The sequence below is a fragment of the Mesoplodon mirus genome (assembly GCF_964341445.2).
Source record: "Mesoplodon mirus genome assembly, chromosome: 2".
NCBI lineage: Eukaryota > Metazoa > Chordata > Mammalia > Artiodactyla > Ziphiidae > Mesoplodon > Mesoplodon mirus.
Window position 1 is genome coordinate 198,603,361 of NC_138977.1, and position 19,995 is coordinate 198,623,355.

Below are 19,995 nucleotides of genomic sequence, written 5' to 3' on the forward strand. Positions count from 1 at the left end.
CATGGAGCTTTTAGCCTGATGTGGCCATCTCCTCTCTAGGAAACATAAGATAGGCCAAGGCTGCCTCTCCCCGAATGATGCTGGGCTAGACTGGGCTCTGCCAACTTCTGCTTCTGAGTTTTCCTTGTCTTGCCATTGGTTCCTGAAGCCCTACTCTCCTGAGCATAAGCATTGTGCCACGTGGCTCACATACATATTTGTAGCTGTTCTTCAAGTATATGAAGAGGTCATAACTAAAACTCAGATTCATGCAACATACATTCATTACTTAATTGTAGATCTCTATCATGCATCTTTTGGGACCAAGAATTCCAAGTAAAAGGGTTAGGGTTTCATGATTTATTTTTTAATATTTAAAGAGGTTGATGTACATTCTCAGAAGTGAGGATCACTGTCCTGGGCTGACCATCTACTTCTGTTGTGATATTCCACTAAACAAGTTAAAGTACAGTTGATTAGATTTAACACTTCAGGTCTTACATCACCTTAACTGGAGTTTTTCCACAGTTTTTTTTTTTTTTTTTCCTGATTTACGACCGCAGATGGTTAATTACATCCGCTACAGATTTGACAAGCTAGGTTACTAAAGGTAATCTTCACCGCCTTCATTCAAAGCTTTGGTAATCTCTAAAGCAAAGGAAATAAGGAGGACGAAGAGATTAATTAGGTTTCTAGAAGGAATAGGTTTCGAGGTGGAACTTAAGAGAGAATTTCACAAAGAAAGCAACTTTAGGGGCTTCAGAAACGGGTAAAGCACAAATGGAGGGACTGATAATCCCATCCCTCGCATGTACGGGGCTGTTGTAACGCGAGGTGAGGTCGACTGAATCCACTCCGATTAGGGTTTATAAAACGCCAACTTGAGGCATCGGAACTTTCCTCCTCCGCATCGGGGAGCCATCGAAGGTTCTCAGCAGGTGAGAGGCATGACCGGATTGGCCAACGGAAGGATGCTCAGCATTTTAATTTCTCCGGCGCTCTCTTCAGACCTCTGCCCGCACCTCAGTCCGGCTTTGCGGTAGGTGGTGTTGGGGCTCTCGGGCAAAGCGAAGCGCAGGGCAGCGTAGAGCCAACCGGCTACGCTGCCGCGTCCGGCGGTGGCCGCCAAGCCGCTGCCGGGCGTTGCACCTGGGCCCGGCCCGGCCGCCCATTGGACGGCTCCGGATGACCCGGCTGTATCGCGAGACGAGATTGGCAGCGGCGGGGCCGCATGTGCCCCCGCGCTGGCTTTGTACGCGGAGCCGCCTGCCGGTCCTTTAACAATGGGCGGCGCGAGCGCCCCAGCGCTGGGCCCGAGCTGAGGCCGGCGCTTCGCGGCCAACTGTCCGCAGCATGAGCGGGGCCGGCGTCCCCCGCACGCTGGCGGGGCTGGGCCTGTGAGGGCCGCGGTTCCGGGTAAGGGAGGCCGCCGTGGGAACCGGCAGGCCTGGGCTGGCGGCGGGGCACCGGACCCACCCGGCCCGGCCTTTTGTTCGCCTTTCTGGGGCCGCGCGATCCCGTGCGCTCCTCCGGATGAGGAGGCGGCAGCCTGGGTGCGCGCTGGGGCCGGCCGGGCCGCGATGAGGCTCCCGGGGAGGAGCGCGCCCCCGACTGTCTGTGGCGGGCACCCGGAGCCGCGTGGGCGTTTGTCTCCGGGTTTCTCGGCGGGAGGTTTTCACCTCAGGGGGGCTGTGACTGGTGTCAAGTCTCCTCTTCTCAGGGCCGGCTGGAGAATTGAAGCCGGAGCTCGGGGAGCCCGAAGCCGGGCCTCCTGTCCGGCTTTCCCGAGCACGCGCCTGGGTCCGCGCCTTGGGAACTAGGGCCCAAGTTGGTCCCAGTTTGCCCGGCGCCCGGTCCGGCCGTTCTCCAAACAAGCCGGCTCCTCCTGACCGGTGGCTCGGGCCTTACGTGCGGCGTCAGGGAATTGGTTTGGATCGGTGCTGATTTTAGGACGAGTCAGGTGAAGATGAACAGTCCCCCAGGGTGGCCTGAGGTCACACGCCTCGGGGAGGGGGCGCGGAGGGGCGTGTGGAGGGAGCTGGCAGTGACCGCGTCTGGGGTGTGTCTTACAGACTGAAGTTGCCGTGTCTGGCCAGGCGCGCCGCCCGGTCCCATGGAGCTGGAGGGTCAGTGGTGGCGGGGACAGCTGGCTGCAGATATCCATCAAGCTCTTCGATACAAGGTAACCGCGATGCCCCGACCTTTCCCTTCGGTGTCTTATGCCAGTTAGTATGAATCTCGGCTCCCTGGAAAGCCTGTCCGGGTCTTTAACCACTAGTTTCCAGACCAGAAAAGGCGAGTTTGCCTATTTGCTCAAGGTTAATTAACTTCTTGGCTTCTTCCCTGGGTTGTAGCAGAAGAACCTGAAACTTGAATGAGGAGGGGGTGGGGCGTGGTAGTTGGGAGAGGGAAGGTGTGAAGGGACTTTCTGATGTCCTTGTTTCCAGATGGAAAATGGATTTGATACTGTATTTAAAAAGGTAAGTGTGCTGGCTTTTTATTGGGCAGAGCAGCCCTCCTTTATTCTATAGTTGCTGTTGCATGCAGCTGTCTGTTATGTCACATTTGTACAACAGTCAATTCCCCAGCCTTTCCACTAACTTGCTGTGAGACTTTGGACAAGTTACTTAATTTTCTGCTTCTCAATTTCCTCATCTGTCAAATGAATAATAGAACGTGCTTTATGGGATGACTGTGAAGATTAAAATGAGATAATACTGTAGATGTGCTCAGAACAGTGCTTGGCATATAGTAAGCACTAAGGAAGTGATAACTATTTGTTATTCTCTACCCCCGAAACCCCAAGACTTGGGGGTTGTTCAGAAAGCCTTAAGGTAGGAGTTAGCTGCTCCTTCAGCTAATATCAAAGGCCAGGAGTAGACCTAGTATATTTTAAAAGATTTTGGGGAAAAAGTACATCTTTCTGGCACAATGCAAATTTTGTTTATTGTTGCTCCTAAGTAACAATTTTATTCTGTGTGTCACATCTCAGGGAAATGTGTCAGCTCTGCATCTTTGATAACCAGAAGAGAGACCAGATCCAAAATTAACTCTAACTTAATTTCACTATGGATAGAGAGAGCCACTCATTATGTATAGAAAATTGGAAAGAAGCAAAACAGCTGACTCTTTAATAAAAAGGCTGCTCACTGTTGGAGTTGAGAGATCCTGGGATGATAATGAACTTGTATCTTGATTTTTTTTAACCAGGTTAAGTAGATTAGAAAACCTAATTCTGACTTAAATTGTTACAGTTGTACCCTTTTCTAAAGTTTGAGTTCTAAATGCTGCTTATTAATTCTGACATTCAGTCTCTTAGACACTCTAAATACACCTCAGCCCCCTAAGAGGCTGTTTGTACTACAGAAAAGTCTCAACTATGGCATGGTTCTCTGGAATGTTAAGAAGAGAGTTGCGGGTTTTCCACTTTGAAAATTGTCCAAATACCTTTGTTTTTTTTTTTGTTTTTTTTTTTCAGATGTTGTCTTTCAGTTTTAAATGCTCTGATTTTCTAAGTGTCAGCTCTTTATTCCTCTGGTATGTGGTGAAAATATTATTTGATGTTAATGATACATATGTTTTGTAATGACATGAAACTTAAAAGATTTTTCTTGGTGATTTCCATGGTTTTCGATTCTTACATTTTATGAGTAATTTTAATCCTGAGTGATTACCTGAATTAATTTTGTTAGTTGAGGTTGGAAATGGATTTTTTTTCCAGCAGATTTGTTGAATGTTTTTGTGTATTGAGCTCTGGGGAGGATCCAAGGAATAAGACACAACCTGTACTAAACTTACTTACACACTATCAGAGGACGAGATAGCACAGGGCCTGAAAGAATGCTACTGAAAGTTGTCTTGGGCCACCTGCGGCATGCTACTGTGGGTTGTCTTTATCTTTAAGCATTGTGTAAGCCACATTCTTGCTATTTGACACAATGGCCACACTTTATAATTTGTTAATCAGTAAAACTTGAACCTGTGGAACTGGAGAGACCACTGTTTATAGTACACTGAAGTCAAGGAAAGTTAAAATGAACTTTTCTCACAGAGAATACATGTTAATTCCAGGCTATTAATTAGGTGATTTAGTTGGGTAGTCATATGCTTATTCAACATATTTGCATGCCTACAGTGTGCAAGGTGCTATGCCAGGGGTTGGAATGGTAATAGTGAATGAGACAGACATGATCCCTACCTTTATGGAGTCTAATCTCATACAATTTAGAGCATCTGAATTTAGGTCTTCCTTTGGGCAGTTGCCATTCAGGCACAATGGAAGGTATCTGTGTTTAGACCCAAGGTTTGTGGAGGAATAATTGGTGTGACCAGCCGTGCATCTACTAGGGAAGAGTAAAAATTACAACAAATGAAAATCCTCTTTAACCCCAAATGCCAGCTGTACTGTTTTTGTAAAATACAATCACTTCTCCCCCCGCCCCCACACTCCCAACAAAGCAGCTGTCCTCTTATACCCTGTGTCTTCTCTTTCTTCTCATTGTTTTGCTATGTATACTAGTGTCTTAGGATGCTTGGGGAAGTATTTTCAGGAGCCTTTATGACAGATGGGAACAATGCTAATTTTGTGAGAAGCATCAAGAAAATATCCCACAGAGTTGTGAGTATTCCTTTTATGCCTTTATTTCCAGCCTGACTGGACAGTTAACCTATTCTGGGAAGGGGATGGCATTTAGGGTGGTGAGCTAGTGGGGGCCTGAGATTGGAGATAGAGATGACATGTTTAGGTCTCTCTGTGCTTTGGTCCTGTGGGATCCTGAGAAGCAAGAGTATTCAATTCTAGGGGATCAGGAATAGACATTAGAAAAAACTCATAAGCTGAGAGAAGCATAGGTCATTTTCTTATGCATATAACTGCACTACATGGACAAGGAACTAAATCTGACAGCCATATGATAAGCCCTTGTACTTTACCATTTAAAATAATATAAAGAGAATGTATTGGACACATTGTTAACAGTCTCCTAGTGATGGCCATTGGATTCTTGCCTTTGTTTTGTCTTCATTTGGCAAAGTTAACATAGTTAAAAATAAAGTCCATAAGCATCTTCCAGCTAAGTTTCCCAGTGCATCTTTAAGACCTTGTTCAGGCCTCTTATACAGAAAGCCTGCCCTGGTTTTGTTTTTTCCTAACATCCCACCCTGTGAGCTGGGTTAGATCTCCCTCCTCAGTGTTCTATAATACCCTGTGATTACTATATTATATTCTAATAATCTCTGTATTTTGGTTCACCTGCTAGAGAGAGGCTTGAAACTGTATTCCAGCTTTTATCCCTGAGGTTAAGCACAGTATCTGCTACATGGGAGATGCTCAATAAATGTCACATGATGACAGCTAAGAAAGTTGAAATTTGAAATGGTAACTCATTTACACCATTGTAAAAATCTACAGAAATGGTAAAAAAAGAAGAGAAAAATCCTAGAGACCACATGAGAAATTCACATTCCCTTTATTTAGAGAAATTAGTACTTTTTTCTCTTCAAAGAGTTGAGCAAGCCTAAGCCAATGTGTTTTCTTTTTCTTCAGTAGTATTTGTTGATTCTTTTCTCACTTATACAAAAATTAAAAACATAAAATAGCCCATTAGCTTATCTCCCAAGTAACTCCTACTAATATATTTTTAAGTGATACATGCACATGGGTTTAAAAATTTTGGGATAGTATCTGGTGTTTTATTTATTTATTTGTTTATTTACTTTGGCTGTGCTGGGTCTTCGTTGCAGCGCACGGGCTTCTCTAGTTGCGGCACGCAGGCTTAGTTGCAGTATGTGGGATCTTAGTTCCCCTACCAGGGATCGAACCCAGGCCCCCTGCATTGAGAGCGCAGAGTCTTAACCACTGGACCACCAGGGAAGACCCAGTATCGGGTTTAAAATGAGCTTTCCCCAACCCTCACTATTCCCTGATTCCCTAAGGTTACCCACATTATTGTTTTTTTTCCTGAAAAGATACCCAATAAATTAGTATATGTGCAAATATAATTTTTTTGTTGTTGATACAAGAGGTTATAATATATATTCACTGTTCTGTACCTTCCTCCCACCCCACCCTCACTCAGTTTGTCAGAATTTTCCATATCAACACATATAGGTCTACTGCCCTTTATTTTAATGTCCACATTGAATCGATGTCCCTTAAGTTTATTTAATTAGTTCCTTGTTGCTAGACATCAAGCCTTTAAAAAAATTACGCTTATTTTGAGACCCCCTATACCCTTTACCCAGTCCTCCCTCCCCATCTCCCCCCCAACCCCCATGGTAACCATTTTGCAAAACTATTATCTTGCAGTTATCATCTTGCAACTATACATCTTGCAATTATCACAGCCAGGATACTATTGATATTGATACAGTCGAAGTACAGAACATTTTCTGTACATTTATCACCACAAGGCTCTCCCATGTTGCCCTTTTATAGGCAACACCCTCTTTCCTCCCATCCTCATCCTCCCTTAACCTCTGGCAGCCACTGATCTGTTGTTACGTAAGTGGAATTATGCACTATGTGATCTTTGGGGATTGGCTTTATCCACTCAAAATAATTCTCTGGAGATCCATACAGGTTTTTGACATTAACCTTTTTATTCTACCATTTTGCTATTAAAAAGAGTGCTGCAAAGGACCTCCTTATATGTAGGATAAATTCCTAGGCCTGGTGTTGCTAGGTTAAGGGGTATCTGCAGTCTGCATTTTCAAAAATTTATATTACCTAGTTCTCCTTCAGAAGGTTATATCAATGGTCAGTGTCACCAATAATATATGGGAGTTCCTGTATCCACTCTTGATAGCATAAGCAAAAAATTAATAAAATATAATCTGGTAAGTGAAAACTATATAGTTATCCCTCAGTATCCATGGGGAATTGGTTCCCGGATCCTTGCGGATACTGACATCTGAGGATGCTCAAGTCCCTTATATAAAATGGAGTAATATTTGTGTATATCCTACACACATCCTCCTGTATACTTTAAATCATCTCTAGATGACTTAATCATCCATGTTGTAGCATATATCGGAATTTCATTCCTTTTAAGGCTGAATAATATTCCATTGTATGTATATATTGCATTTTGTTTATCCATTCATTTGTTGATGAACACTTGGGTTGTTTGTTTCCACTTTTTGGCTGTTGTGGACAATGCTGCTATGAACATGGATGTACAAATATCTGTTTGAGTCCCTACTTTAACTTCTTTTGCGTATATACCTAAAAGTGGAATTGCTGGATCATATGGTAATTCTACATTTAATTTTTTTTGAGGAATTGCAATACTGTTGTTCACAGTGGCTGCACAATTTTATATTCCTGCCAATACACAAGGGTTCCAATTATTCTATATCCTTGTTGACACTTGTTAGTTTCTGTTTTCTAGATTTTGTTTTTTGGGTTTTTTTGACAATAGCAATCCTAATTGTTATGAAATGGTATCTCATAATGGTTTTTATTTGCATTTCCCTATGATTAGTGATTTTGAGCATCTTTTTATGTGCTTATTGGCCATCTGTACATCTTCTTTGGAGAAATGTTTAGTCAAGTCCTTTGCCCATTTTTTAATTGAGTTGTTTTTTTTTGTTGAGTTGTATATATAAAAGAGTCCTTTATTTAATCTGGATATTAACACCTTACCAGATATATGATTTGCAAATAGTTTCTCCCATTCTGTGTGTTGCCTTTTCACCCTGTTGATACTGTCATTTGGTGCACAAAAGTTTTTATTTTGATGAAGTCTAATTTGTCCTTTTTTTTTGCTTTTTTTTCCCCTGTGCTTTTAGGGTCATATCCATGTTACTTCCTTCCATTGTGATACCTTTTGGGTTTAGTGTGGCATTATGCTGAGCTCATAAAATGAATTTAGAACCCTTCCATCTTTCTGTATGTTCTAGAAATACTTTAATAGTATAGAAATTTTCTAATTTTTTAAAAATGAGAAGCCTGATTAGAAGATACTAGTGGATGTATACTGGTCTCTACCTTCCACATCCCTGCATGTATAATACAGTATGCATCATATGAGGAACATATCTGCTACCTTCTAACCAAAAGCTTTGAGTTTCTTGTAGGGGGTGTGTATGTATGGTTTGGTTGGTATTTTGGTAATGCTGTTTTCCTGAAAACACCTGGTAGGGAAAATAGGATTCCCTTATTAAAAATCTTGTTAGAATACATTTATTCCATAATGCAAGAAACACCTATAACTGGTTATGTCAGATGTGGTTAAGAATAAGGAGAAAAGTTTGGTTTTAAATTTTAAATGTCATTCATTATCCTGCCACTCAACTTTTTCATTTTTGTGTTTTACTCAAGAATTAGGCACTTGTATCAGTAGTATATTGGGGAAAAAGTGTCACCTTTGCACTGTGGGAATAATTCTTCTATATGCTATGTTAGACTAAATGTTGTTCCTCTTGATTTAGGAGCTGAAGTTACCTTCCTACAAAGGCCAGTCCCCTCAACTAAGTCTTAGAAGGTATTTTGCTGACTTGATTGCCATTGTGAGCAATCGTTTCACCCTCTGCCCTTCTGCCCGACATCTCGCTGTCTATCTGCTGGACCTGTTTATGGATCGGTATGACATCTCTATCCAGCAGCTGCATTTAGTTGCACTTTCCTGTCTGCTTCTAGCGAGTAAGTATGAATCTGATAATACATGACTGGAAAATTCCATTGTTTATAATAAAATAAATTTACATAGAACTCAGTGAAATATCACCAAATTCCTTTCATTCCAGTTTACTAGTATTGGAAAGTTTATGTTTAAAGTGCTTTTTGGCATAGCAATTCTTAACCAGACATATTAAAAAGTGGCTCTGGAGTCTTTTAAAAGCATGTGTGCCTGGGCCCTACATCCTGAAGATTCTGATACAGATGTCTAAGCCACTCCAGATCTACTGACTCAGAATCTACATCATGGGGCCTGGATATTTTTTAACTTTTTAAAAGTTCCAAAGGTGATTCTGATGTACTTTTCCAATTGAGAACCATTGTCTTAAAGCAGTGGTTCTCAACCAAGAGCAGTTGTGCCTCATGGGGGGTGTTTGGCAATGTGTGGAGACAGTTTTGGCCGTTGTCACAACCTGGGAGAAAGGTAAACATCTGCAGTTCACAGGACAGCCCCGCACAACAAAGAATGATCTAGCCCAAAATGTCAGTGGAGCTTAGGTTGAGAAACTCTAAAAGGTACCAGATTCTCGTGTTGTTAGAATACCTTCTACTGAGTATGTAATGAGTTGGCTTAATGAACTGAAGATTCATGTGCAACTGCTATAAATGTGAAAACATCTGTTTTTGCAGTGAAAACATCTGCTTTTGCAGTAGGCAAAACTATGTAGTAAGCTGTAAGGTAGAACCTGATAATGAGCCTTTTGGTGCCTTTCTCTTAACATCTTCCTGTAACACATTTCATTGTTTGTTAGTACCTTGAGAGAAAGAGGGTGAGTAAAGGCATTGAAACTGAAAGTTTTCTTCTTTTAGTAATGTGAAAAGATGGTATTTAACATTGAAGTTGAATCCATTATGTAGTTTTTATATTATTCATGTCATTACAATAGGAGTTTCATTACAATAGAAATTTAAGTCCCACTTAAAGTAGCATGTAGAAACACTGACTGCCTTCACCTCTAACCTCCACTTGAGGGTTTAGGATCCAATGTGATTGCTGTCTAAGGAACATTCCTCCTCTACCCTGCCACCAGAATTCTTTCTAAAACACCTTTGCACTTTGACTGCAAATAAACCTAAACCACATGCAGGCCTGTGTGGTATCATTTATGAAACCAATCTCTCCTCAGATTTTCTTTTCCTGCCCTTATTTTTCCTTTCATCTGATGACCTCAACCTCTTATTTTATCTCCTTGAGCAGGTCTTTTTGTAAGTTATTTCAACTCCTTTGTGGATCAGGCTGGATATAAATAAACATAGCCCACTGATGACTTTCCACTGCCTGTGGGTTGAGGTGGAAACTCCTTATTGTAACATTTAGAACCTTTCATCTGGACCCAGCCACCTTTCTAGACTTGTCTTCCAACCCTGTCCCCATGTAACTTGAGTCAAATTCTTACCAGAATAGTATATTTCCTGAATATCTATATTTCTCTCTTAATCTGTTATCCTCTGAGATCCAGACACATCACCTGCTCCTCTCCCCACTATCCAGAAAGCCAGAGGTAATGCTTGTAAATTTATAAGTAACCTCTAACTTTTAATTAAGGTTTCATCCTCATAAGCAATCGTGTACAATTCTGTATATGTTTCATCACTAGCTATGAAGCCCTTTGTGGTTTAATAGTTTGCATAGGATTGGAAAAACCCATACTTGACATGTCAAATGTGTGAGTATCCACATGGAATGGCTTCTTGTTATCCTGAGAATGTTAGTTTATTATAGGATCAGTTTATAGTAGAGAGACACTGGAAGTCAAACATGCAAGTTAGGTTATTTTAAAAACTTGGGATCATTAATGAAAAATTGCCTGCTGTGGTTATCACTGTCCTTTTACCACTACCAAGCCCTACCTGGTCTATGCCTATGGACTGTGAAATTATGAGTGATGCATAGTCAGTTCGTAGACTGACTTACATTTATGACTAAAATTACTAGTAACTTACTAAGTTACTTGGGGATTATAAACTCTAGATATTCATAAACTACATGTCACTACCAGAGTTCACCGAGGTCTCTAGTTGAATGACAACTCTGGCCACCATGCAGCGCTTGGCATTGGTGTCAGGTTTCTGCAATTTCCACAATTTGGGGAAAGGATACTTTATTGGTGCACCATCTTAGATTGGTTGGAATGGAGTTTTCAGTTGTTCTTGTTTTTAAATTATCTATTACTGTTAGTTTAACGTCGTGATCAATTTATTTTATTGAAGGTTATTTGATTTAATCCGTGTAGTAGTATGTAGTTCTTTTGGCTCATTTTCCAGGAACTAGGCTTTAGGATTTGCATTTGCTGGGTTCAAATGTGAACTGTTTACCGCCTGTTACTAAAAGAGTCAGATACCTCCTTCCTTTGTTTTACTGACCCCACCCCTTTTTCCCTGAGAGAGAATTGCTTTTACATTGTTCCTCTTCCACTGGAGAGTGGGAAAGTGTGAGATAGGTGTCCCCCAGGGTCTCAGCTCCTCCCAAGTAGGCACTGGTCAAAGGAGTTCAAGCTATCAGCTCTTCACTAGGGTCAGGAATCAAAGAGACTGGCCCTTAGTAGCCCACTGCAGTCTCTCCTCCCTCCCGTCTAACTTTACTACAACAGAAGTGCTTAGGATGCTTATAAACTAGCCTGTTTTCAGTATCTAATGTCTGTTTTAAATTTGTGGAGTTCATTCTAGTGTTTCTTACATTCTTACACTCTGTCTTCTTAGATTTGGATTCCGATGTCAGCTCCCCAATTAGTTATCATAAACTTTATTCAAATAGTGTTTCTCTCCTCACAGAATGGATGTCCCCCTCCCCCAGCTGCTCCCTGCTTTGGGATGGGCAGCCTGTTGTGTAAAAGTGAAAAACAACTTACAGCTGACAGGACTGGGTGACAGCTGTATTTCAGTTATTAAATAGGTCAGAAGGCTTTTGGTAGTTTGGCTAAAAACGGAGCACAGCTTATAAGTTCAGGTACTAATGCATATCCTGCTGCCTGGGTGTACATACTATTAGAGGTAGGAAGAAAGGGCCTACAGATTGGGGAGAGGCGTGTAGTGTTTTAGAGCGGGGATTATAGGAAATCTATATGTATATAGGTTTGAATCTCATCAGCAATATGAATTTCAACAACTTGAACTTGAGTCTCAAGTTACTTCTCTATAAAATAAAAATAGACACCTTACAAAGTTACTGTGAGGATCAAGTGGGGTAATATGTTTAAAAGCACGTATGAAATTGACACATAAAAGTTAGCACTGTAATGATTAATTCCTCCGTAAGTGTTCTGTAATGTTCACTGGCTCCCTAGCCCCAAAGGTTTTGGCTCATTCCAGAAAAGACTCTGATTTATCCTGGGAAATTCTCAAACTCTAACTCTTTGACATGTATACCCTGTCTTCCCTTGCCTTCTGTGATCAGCATTGAACTTGTAGAGAGCATGGAAACAGTCTTAAACATGAGGCTTTTGATAATTTGCTCAAGGTATTGTGTAACTAAGATTTTGGAGTCAAGATGAAGCCAAAGTGAGATTATAGGCTTTTAATAGTAAGAATTTGTGACAAGAACTTGTTTCTCCTTGCTCACCAATACTGGGTTGACAAAGCTTTTTACTATTTGATGGGTGAAAAACTGTATTTCACAGATGATTTTGTTTCTATATCAATTTTTAGTGAGATTAGCACCTTTTTTCTTTTTCCTATGAATTGTCTCTTCTGGTTCCTAACCCATTTTTTAATTAGATTGATAGTTTTATACATTTGTGAGAGTTCTTGGTAAATATTAAGGATGACTTTTTTCCTACTTAGTAATAATAGACTAGAATGTGGGTTGGCAGAGATTACAGGGACATCTGATCCATGCCTACTACCACGTATCTGCCTGGCTTTGAAATGTGCTGGTTTCCATGGCTGATCTGAACATTTCCTATAAAGACAACCTGATGTTTTGTTCCTGTGGCCCCTAATTCTTTGTTTTCTGGGAAGCAGATGAGAATTTCCTGTGCCTTTATTTCCTGTTTGGGGGCCTTTATCAATATAATCACATGGCTTCTGGTATTTCCTTTCACCTGAAGAAACTGATCTTTGTGATCTGTGTGTGGTATTAACGGATAAGTAGATTTAACATAGTCACACACACAGCATTCGGCACCATAACAACTGGATGTGAATGCAGGTACTCACTGATGCTGTCGCGCAGTTTGAAATCCTTTGATATCCATGTATCGGAGTGTGTTACTATATGTAGTGAAAAGGCTCCAAAAAAACTTAAACCTTAATTAAAATCCCAAGTATGGTTATTTCTGCAGCATGCAGGTTAGTTTGTATCTTTGCAAATCAAGATGCAAAGGCTTTCATGCTTGTAACAGCCAAGTACTTTATAAATATAAAAACCCCATGGATGCTTACTAATGTGTTTGTCTATTCTGGTAGTTGTTGTCCCCATTTAACCTGGTGTAGTACTTTGGTCTAGAAGCACAGATTTGGGAATTCAGACATAAATAAGTCTGCCATTTTGGGTTTGACTCAACTTAATTGACTTTAAATGAATTGGCCAACCTTGCCACCTTGGTTTCCTGAGCTGTGAAATTGGTCATATACAACTGTTTTCTATGTTGAAAGTTTCAAGGAGATAATATGAAACGTTCTTGATCCTTGAATTAAACAGTGGATTGTGGTATATTAATTTCTTCAAAGGAACGTCAAGCCTGATTTTAAAAAACTCATTATTTTTTTTTACAATACTCCTTTGAAATATACTGCCAGTATTGCTGCTTCTACACAAATAGAGTACTTTGAAAGTCTTAATGATTCATCCAGAGGGACTGAACTAAATTCCTAGGTCATTCTCCTTCTGAAGAATTCCATTTGGTTATACCGAGAACAGTGGGTTCATCTCCTATATTTATGCAGTGATCATGCTGGATGACTGTCCTTAAGACCACTTTAGTACTTTCAGCTGTACTAATAAATGCCTCTGGCAAAACTTGTGAGATTTATCTTTATGTGATTTGAATTGGGAAGGACTATCTAGATTCTTGAAAAGTCCGAATTATGTAAGTTTTTTGGATCATCTCTTACCTGCAGCGATGTTGAGTTAAGAGTAGTTTAAATCTAACAAAGTTCAAAATTTCTGGAGTGGGAGCAAAATTTTAAACTTCTTTGGGACTAGACTCTTCTTAAAGTTATGAGCTTAGAGTCTCTTGGCATAGGAGACAAAACCTTCTACTCTCGTTCACCCTCCCTAAGCAAAGACCAGGGTAGTTAGCAGTGCTTTTTCCCCAGTCCCTAAGGCAGGCTGACTTGAACAAACCTCACTGACTCCATTATGTGGAACATCTGGGCTGAGTGATTCTGGCCACTACCATTTGTTGTCGGAACTTCAATATGGTGTAAACCCATTCCTTCTGGAAGAGAAACTTCACAGGGAAACTCATTTGGTTTCTTCTGGTTTGGTAGTCTTCGTGGTCTTCCCCCAAAAATGTTTTTAAATGGATAAAATAAAATTGTAAGATTTCTAAAGAAATCAAATATATTTAAATAGTTATCAAAGTAGTAAAACAAAAAATTTATATAGTAATATATAACATATTCTAACTATAATTATGAACAAGTGCAAAAGCTATTGTGAGAAATCTATAATAATTGCAATCTATTTTATACCTTAATGTAAAATAGAACATAATGCTAGGAGGTAGAAAGCTTCAGTTTTAATTTCGCTTCTTCTATGGATAATCATGAAACAAAGACCCAAAGAGACTTGACGATAACTCTTTTGGTTCTGTTGCTGCATTTAGAAAATCATAATAGTACTTGATAGCTTGAGTTTTCTCCAGCCATAACTTTTAGAAACATCTAAAGTGAATGATTTATATATAGTAAATGCTTGCTTGGAAATTAAAGTGTGAGATGGTACATAATCCATAGAAGAATTATTCAGGCGCTGGAGAGGGCATTTTATTCCTCAGCTGTGCATATGGATGAGTATTTCCTGAAAAGAAGTTAATGCCTTCAAATAATGACGTTCAGCCATCAGAGCATCTTTTTTTTTTTTTTTTTGCTGTACGCGGGCCTCTCACTGTTGTGGCCTCTCCCGTTGCAGAGCACAGGCTCCAGATGCACGGGCTCAGCGGCCATGGCTCATGGGCCCAGCCGCTCCGCGGCATGTGAGATCTTCCCAGACCGGGGCACGAACCGGTGTCCGCTGCATCGGCAGGCTGACTCTCAACCACTGTGCCACCAGGGAAGCCCCTCATCAGAGCATCTTTACTCCTATTCTGCTTTGAGTAAGGGGATATAAAAGTGGTATAAAATATCCTCCCTTTTCTTAATAACAGACTTGGCTAGGTTTTTGTTTTTAATTTAGAAGAGGAGGAATAGGGTTTTTTGTGTCATGAGAATGCTTGTGTTAGATATTCACCCAGTTTTTTTCCTCTAATCTATTTGTATCTCTCTGGAATTGAGATTATGCTGAAAATATGCTGAGATGAAACACTTGAAGCTTAGCTATTTTTGATTTTAGATAACTATGACATTAAATTCTTTAAACTTTTTTCTGTTCTAACATAATTTTCTTTTACCAACTACTGCCTGACCCCCAAAAGAAAGTTCCTGAAAAGATTCAGCTGGTGAGATGAGGGAGTTATTTTTTCATTGGCACATAGGACTGTTTTCATTACACAGTAGGACATATATCAAAATGTTTACACGTTCCGTTTTTTTTGTTTTGGGGGGGTTTTTTTTAGGGGAGGGTGAAGGGTAGGGAACAGGGCACTGGGAGAGAAAACATGTAGATATGAGAACCACAGAGTTCTGGCACAACTGTATCTGCCCAAAGGAGGGGAAAAATGTCTTTGGATCTAAACCTTTGCACTAGGACAGCAGATCCTATTTAAGTGACTAGACTTATATTGATCACTTGCCTAACATCCTCTCTTTCTCGCTCTTATTTTCCTTTGCTTATAAGGTAAATTTGAAGAAAAAGAAGATAGTGTGCCTAAGCTGGAGCAGCTCAACAGCCTGGGTTGTATGACTAATATGAATCTAGTATTAACAAAACAAAATTTGCTACATATGGAACTATTATTATTAGAAACCTTTCAGTGGAACCTCTGCCTTCCAACATCTGCCCATTTCATTGAGTATTATCTCTCCGAGGCCGTGCATGAAACCGATCTTCATGACGGCTGGCCAATGATTTGCTTGGAAAAAACTAAACTCTACATGGCCAAGTATGCAGATTACTTCCTGGAAGTATCTTTGCAAGGTGAGTCATTGTGGATGCCAGTAAGTGACTTGTGAGCTTGTGACTTGCACATTCTGTTGCTTAGGTTCATTTTTGATGTCTCCACAGATTATGCCTTTCTAAATTATGCACCTTCTTTAGTAGCTGCAGCATGTGTGGCTTCTTCAAGGATTATACTTCGTCTTTCTCCAACGTGGCCTACAAGACTGCATCGTCTTACTGCTTACTCCTGGGATTTCTTAGTACAGTGCATTGAACGGCTATTGATGTAAGCCTCTTTGTTCTTGTGTTTGTAATTTCTTATTAACATTCTTCATGTATAAGGGGCCCTGGGAACAAGTTCTCAAAGGCCCAGAGCTTTTAGGATACTGGCTCTGACAGCTGCCTGCTGAGCAGTACTTGGTGGAAGGGGAATTCCTTTTGGCTGTTATCTAGGTAGAGGTTGTCATTGCTAGTATGATTCGGGGTACATAATAAGGAAAGGAGGTGCTCTTGTGTGAGCCCACAACTCTGAGATCATCCAGGCAAATCTTGCCTCATTCCCACATCTTTGAATTGTGGGACCAATCAGGATGTCACCAAAGTGGCAGTCATATTTAAGTACTTATTGTGGATATAGCTCCCAAGCTGAAAATAGCCCTTAAAGCTACCAGCAGCCAGTTCCCAAGGGCTCTACCAAGGAAAGGAGCTTCTAGAAGGCTAAGAGTGAGATCTTTCTGTTGTTGAAATTATGGTTGCAGTGACTGCTACCTGGGCAATGGGGCAGTCCAGTGAGTCAGCTGTTAAGGAGTTGGGGGTGGTGCATGGCTTTCTTGCAAATTTTTCTCAAGTTAACATTATTAACAGTTTCCTTTCTCTCCATGTTGCAGCGCTCATGATAATGATGTGAAAGAAGCAAACAAACAGAGAGGACAGGCAGGACCTCAGCCAGCACAGCTAAGTGTGTTCCAGACAGCCTCCCAGCCCTCTCGGGCAGTTCACTTTCAGCAGCCTCAGTATCTCCATCAGACGCATCAGACCTCGCTGCAGTATCGCCATCCTGTATCGGAACAACCAAGCTGTCAGCAGATTGTATCTACCACACACACCTCATCTTACACACTACCGACATGTCCTGCTGGCTTCCAAACTAGTGTTCAGGGCCTTGGGCACGTGCAGACTGGTGTTGGGATGTCACTGGCAATACCAGTAGAAGTTAAGCCCTGTCTGAATGTTTCTTATAACCGAAGTTATCAGATAAATGAACATTACCCTTGCATTACTCCATGCTTTGAAAGGTGATTTTATGCGAAGGTAAGACTGGTAACCCAGACTGTTTGTGACTCAAAGCTCTGGGGCAAGCTTTTTGTAAATTTCTCTTCAAAAGGAAAGGGATCCAAATGGCATCAGAACTCTTCCGACACCAGCACCAGGAAGACTGAATATCCCTTCCAACGCACCATGAACATCTGGGAGGACTAAGCTAACACTGCAAACACTTTAACAGTGTGTATGTCAAATCCTGTTAAAACACATCCTTATATGACACAAATTTTAAAGCCCCAACTGATGGTCCAAATATTTCAAAAACATTCAACACAACAGAAAGCTTGGACAGACTTCAATTCGCTGTTTTGTGATTTGACCTGTGGTAGCCTCTGGGCCTAATGTTGGCTTATATGTCAGAAACTAATGTTTATCTGTGGACTTGCCAAACAGTCTTTTTATGAAGGAAGTTACAGTATTAATTTTTGAAGAGGTCCTTTTTTTTATTCTGCAGTTTTGAGTTATATTTTTGATCTACAAATGAATTTCTGACTAAGTTTAAACTCATGAATTGCTATGCTATACCAGTCTGTGCAGTTAAAAAAATTTTTTTTAGATATTCTATATAACTTCCTATCACAGATAGTATAGGTATCTGGATTATGTACTAAAATTAAGGGTGGAGTAGCTCTCTTATCTTAAAATGGTCATAAATTTTTGTTGTTTTTTTCCCCTAAAGATCAGCCTCAAATCTTTAGAATTAAACACATTTAACTCAGGGAATTTGAACTACTTGGAAACTCTTAACTGTAATGCAACATGCTTTGGGAATGTTGTAGTATGAACTACCTTAATAACATAGGTTAGTATACTCCTGCTAGAATGTGTTTTCAAACGAGAACATAATTGTATCCTAGAATGAATGAAGTGGTGGTTCCTATCATTCATAGTACATATATAAGTTTTGCATTTCTCAGTGCAATCAATGATTTATACTCAGATTTGATATTATTCTAAAAAAGTTTTTTCAAGGGAAGGCAAAACTGTAAAATGTCAGTACTAGAATAAAGTCCCATAGGTTTATTTTGAAGTGGAACATGGCCAGGGTAGTTCTCAGGTTGTGCTAGAGCAGCACTTTGTTACATGGAAGACAGGTTTTATAAGCAGCCTTTGAATCCAGCTAGTCAAGAGTAAGCAGGCAAAGGTGACTTTGATTAGATTGGCCCCAGGACTGCCCTGGGACATTTCACTATACTGGTGATGAGTGAAAACAGCAATAAGTCATTACAGCAAGGGCAATTTGGGGGTAAAGAGTTTGGAGGGAATAAACTGAAAAAGTAAAAAGAAAAAAATCATTGTAACTGAAACTGTATACATTGTGCTCTTAACTGTGGGAGAAGAGATATTTGGTGGAGGGAAGCTTTCTGATTTAAAAATTAGTAAGTTGTGTCTTTTTGTTTGTGTTTTTTTAAAGGTAGCACTTGAATAGAAGGGAAACTGCATGGCAGGTATGTAACTGCCACAATATGCATTGAAGACAAACTTATTATAAAGATGTTGTGGGTATGCAGCAGGAGTCTCAGTAATCAAGCCAATGGCTTTTGTTAGGAAGGGAAGGGGCTCAACACAGCAGCGGATCGATCCAGATGGCTCCAGTAGATGAATGTGGGTGGGTGGCTTCTGTCAGCGTGAATTCTTACAGAATATCCTTTCCTTTAAAGAAAGGTAACTTTTAGAGTACATAAGTACATAGGGCATGATGTGGATTTATTACTCTGGTAGATAAAATGAAAAACCACTCAGGTAAGAACACTCACTCATGGCAGTTTTCAAGCATGAAAATTGTTTTCTGAAAGTACCACCACTTTCTCTTTACAGAAGGCTGCTAATTGGATTTTGGTAGTTCTTACCTCAAGAGAACTTGAATTATTTGGGGGAATGTGGGTTCAAAAGAGAATATATCATTCACATTCAGAACCTAGCAACCTGGACCAATTTTCAGTATTTTAACTACCTCAATAATACTATGAATGTAAGATACTGGGATAGAGATCCCAACTTGAAACAACAACTGGTGCCTATGGTAATTTAATGTCTTGTCAAATGCTTTTACTGACTGGTTTAAATGTCATTCTTGTTATAGAATATGCCTTTTTAAAAATCCTATAATAACACTTTCCCAGTTTATATTTAAAAAAGCTAAAGAACACTGGATGAATTTGGGGGGCGTGTAGAGTAAAATAAATAATTGGTTCCTGTCGCTGCATACCCAGGGTGGGGTGGGATGGGGTGGTTGGAGAACCAGAACTATTTTTAAAACGTTAGGTTTCAATATAAATCCAACTCACAACTGCTAGCTTCGGGGGGTGTGGGTGGGGGAGTGGTGTGGGTTTTGTTTTGTTTAATTTATTGATTAGTCTTTAAAGTAGGTTTTTTTGTTTGAGATTACCGGACCATCATTAAATGTGTACTGTGAAGAAATTAATGATATGCATAAAGGGCTTTACCAAAGTCCACTAAATAAACACTAAAGTACAGACTGCAAACCAAAATGTATCTGTTATGACATTAATTGCAAATAGCGAGTATGGTGCTGAAGTCCACACCAATGGAATTAGATGAGTGCTATGCACTTAATTTTAAAATAAAACTAGTTTTTGGTAAAATGGTTCTGGTGTTTTGTTTTAAATATAAATATGTATATCTGCAGCTTCATTAAACCACATCATGTAAGTCAGACTTGGAATTATAATTATACTTACTAAGAAAAGGCTATCCAGATGGAGAATATAACCATAGTAGTGGGAAACATTTGTCCATTCATTATGTATTCCACACTGAGCACCAAAGCCAACAAAAGTATATTTGACACCAC

At 40.3% G+C, this 19,995-nt stretch overlaps 1 protein-coding gene across 2 annotated transcripts; it reads left to right on the plus strand.

Moving 5' to 3' along the window:
- The first annotated feature begins 1,550 nt into the window (after nt 1–1,550).
- Nucleotides 1,551–19,758, plus strand: CCNJ (cyclin J). 2 transcript variants are annotated; one of them, XM_082644111.1, is made up of 6 exons: nt 1,551–1,939; nt 2,052–2,161; nt 8,413–8,623; nt 15,597–15,896; nt 15,984–16,143; nt 16,745–19,758. In XM_082644111.1, exons 2-6 carry the CDS (start codon nt 2,093–2,095, stop codon nt 17,154–17,156), a joined length of 1,152 nt encoding a protein of 383 aa, XP_082500237.1. In that variant the 5' UTR covers nt 1,551–1,939; nt 2,052–2,092; the 3' UTR covers nt 17,157–19,758. The 2 variants fall into 2 exon arrangements, with proteins under 2 accessions (XP_082500237.1, XP_082500238.1); XM_082644112.1 differs by having other exon boundaries at nt 16,017–16,143.
- Nucleotides 19,759–19,995: the final 237 nt, after the last annotated feature.

Coding starts and splice junctions, on each gene's coding strand:
- CCNJ (XM_082644111.1), top strand. CDS start 2,093: ATGGAGCTGGAGGGTCAGTGGTGGCGGGGACAGCTGGCTGCAGATATC. Junction 8,624..15,596: donor TTCCTGTCTGCTTCTAGCGA/GTAAGTATGAAT, acceptor TTTGCTTATAAG/GTAAATTTGAAGAAAAAGAA. Junction 16,144..16,744: donor TGCATTGAACGGCTATTGAT/GTAAGCCTCTTT, acceptor TCCATGTTGCAG/CGCTCATGATAATGATGTGA.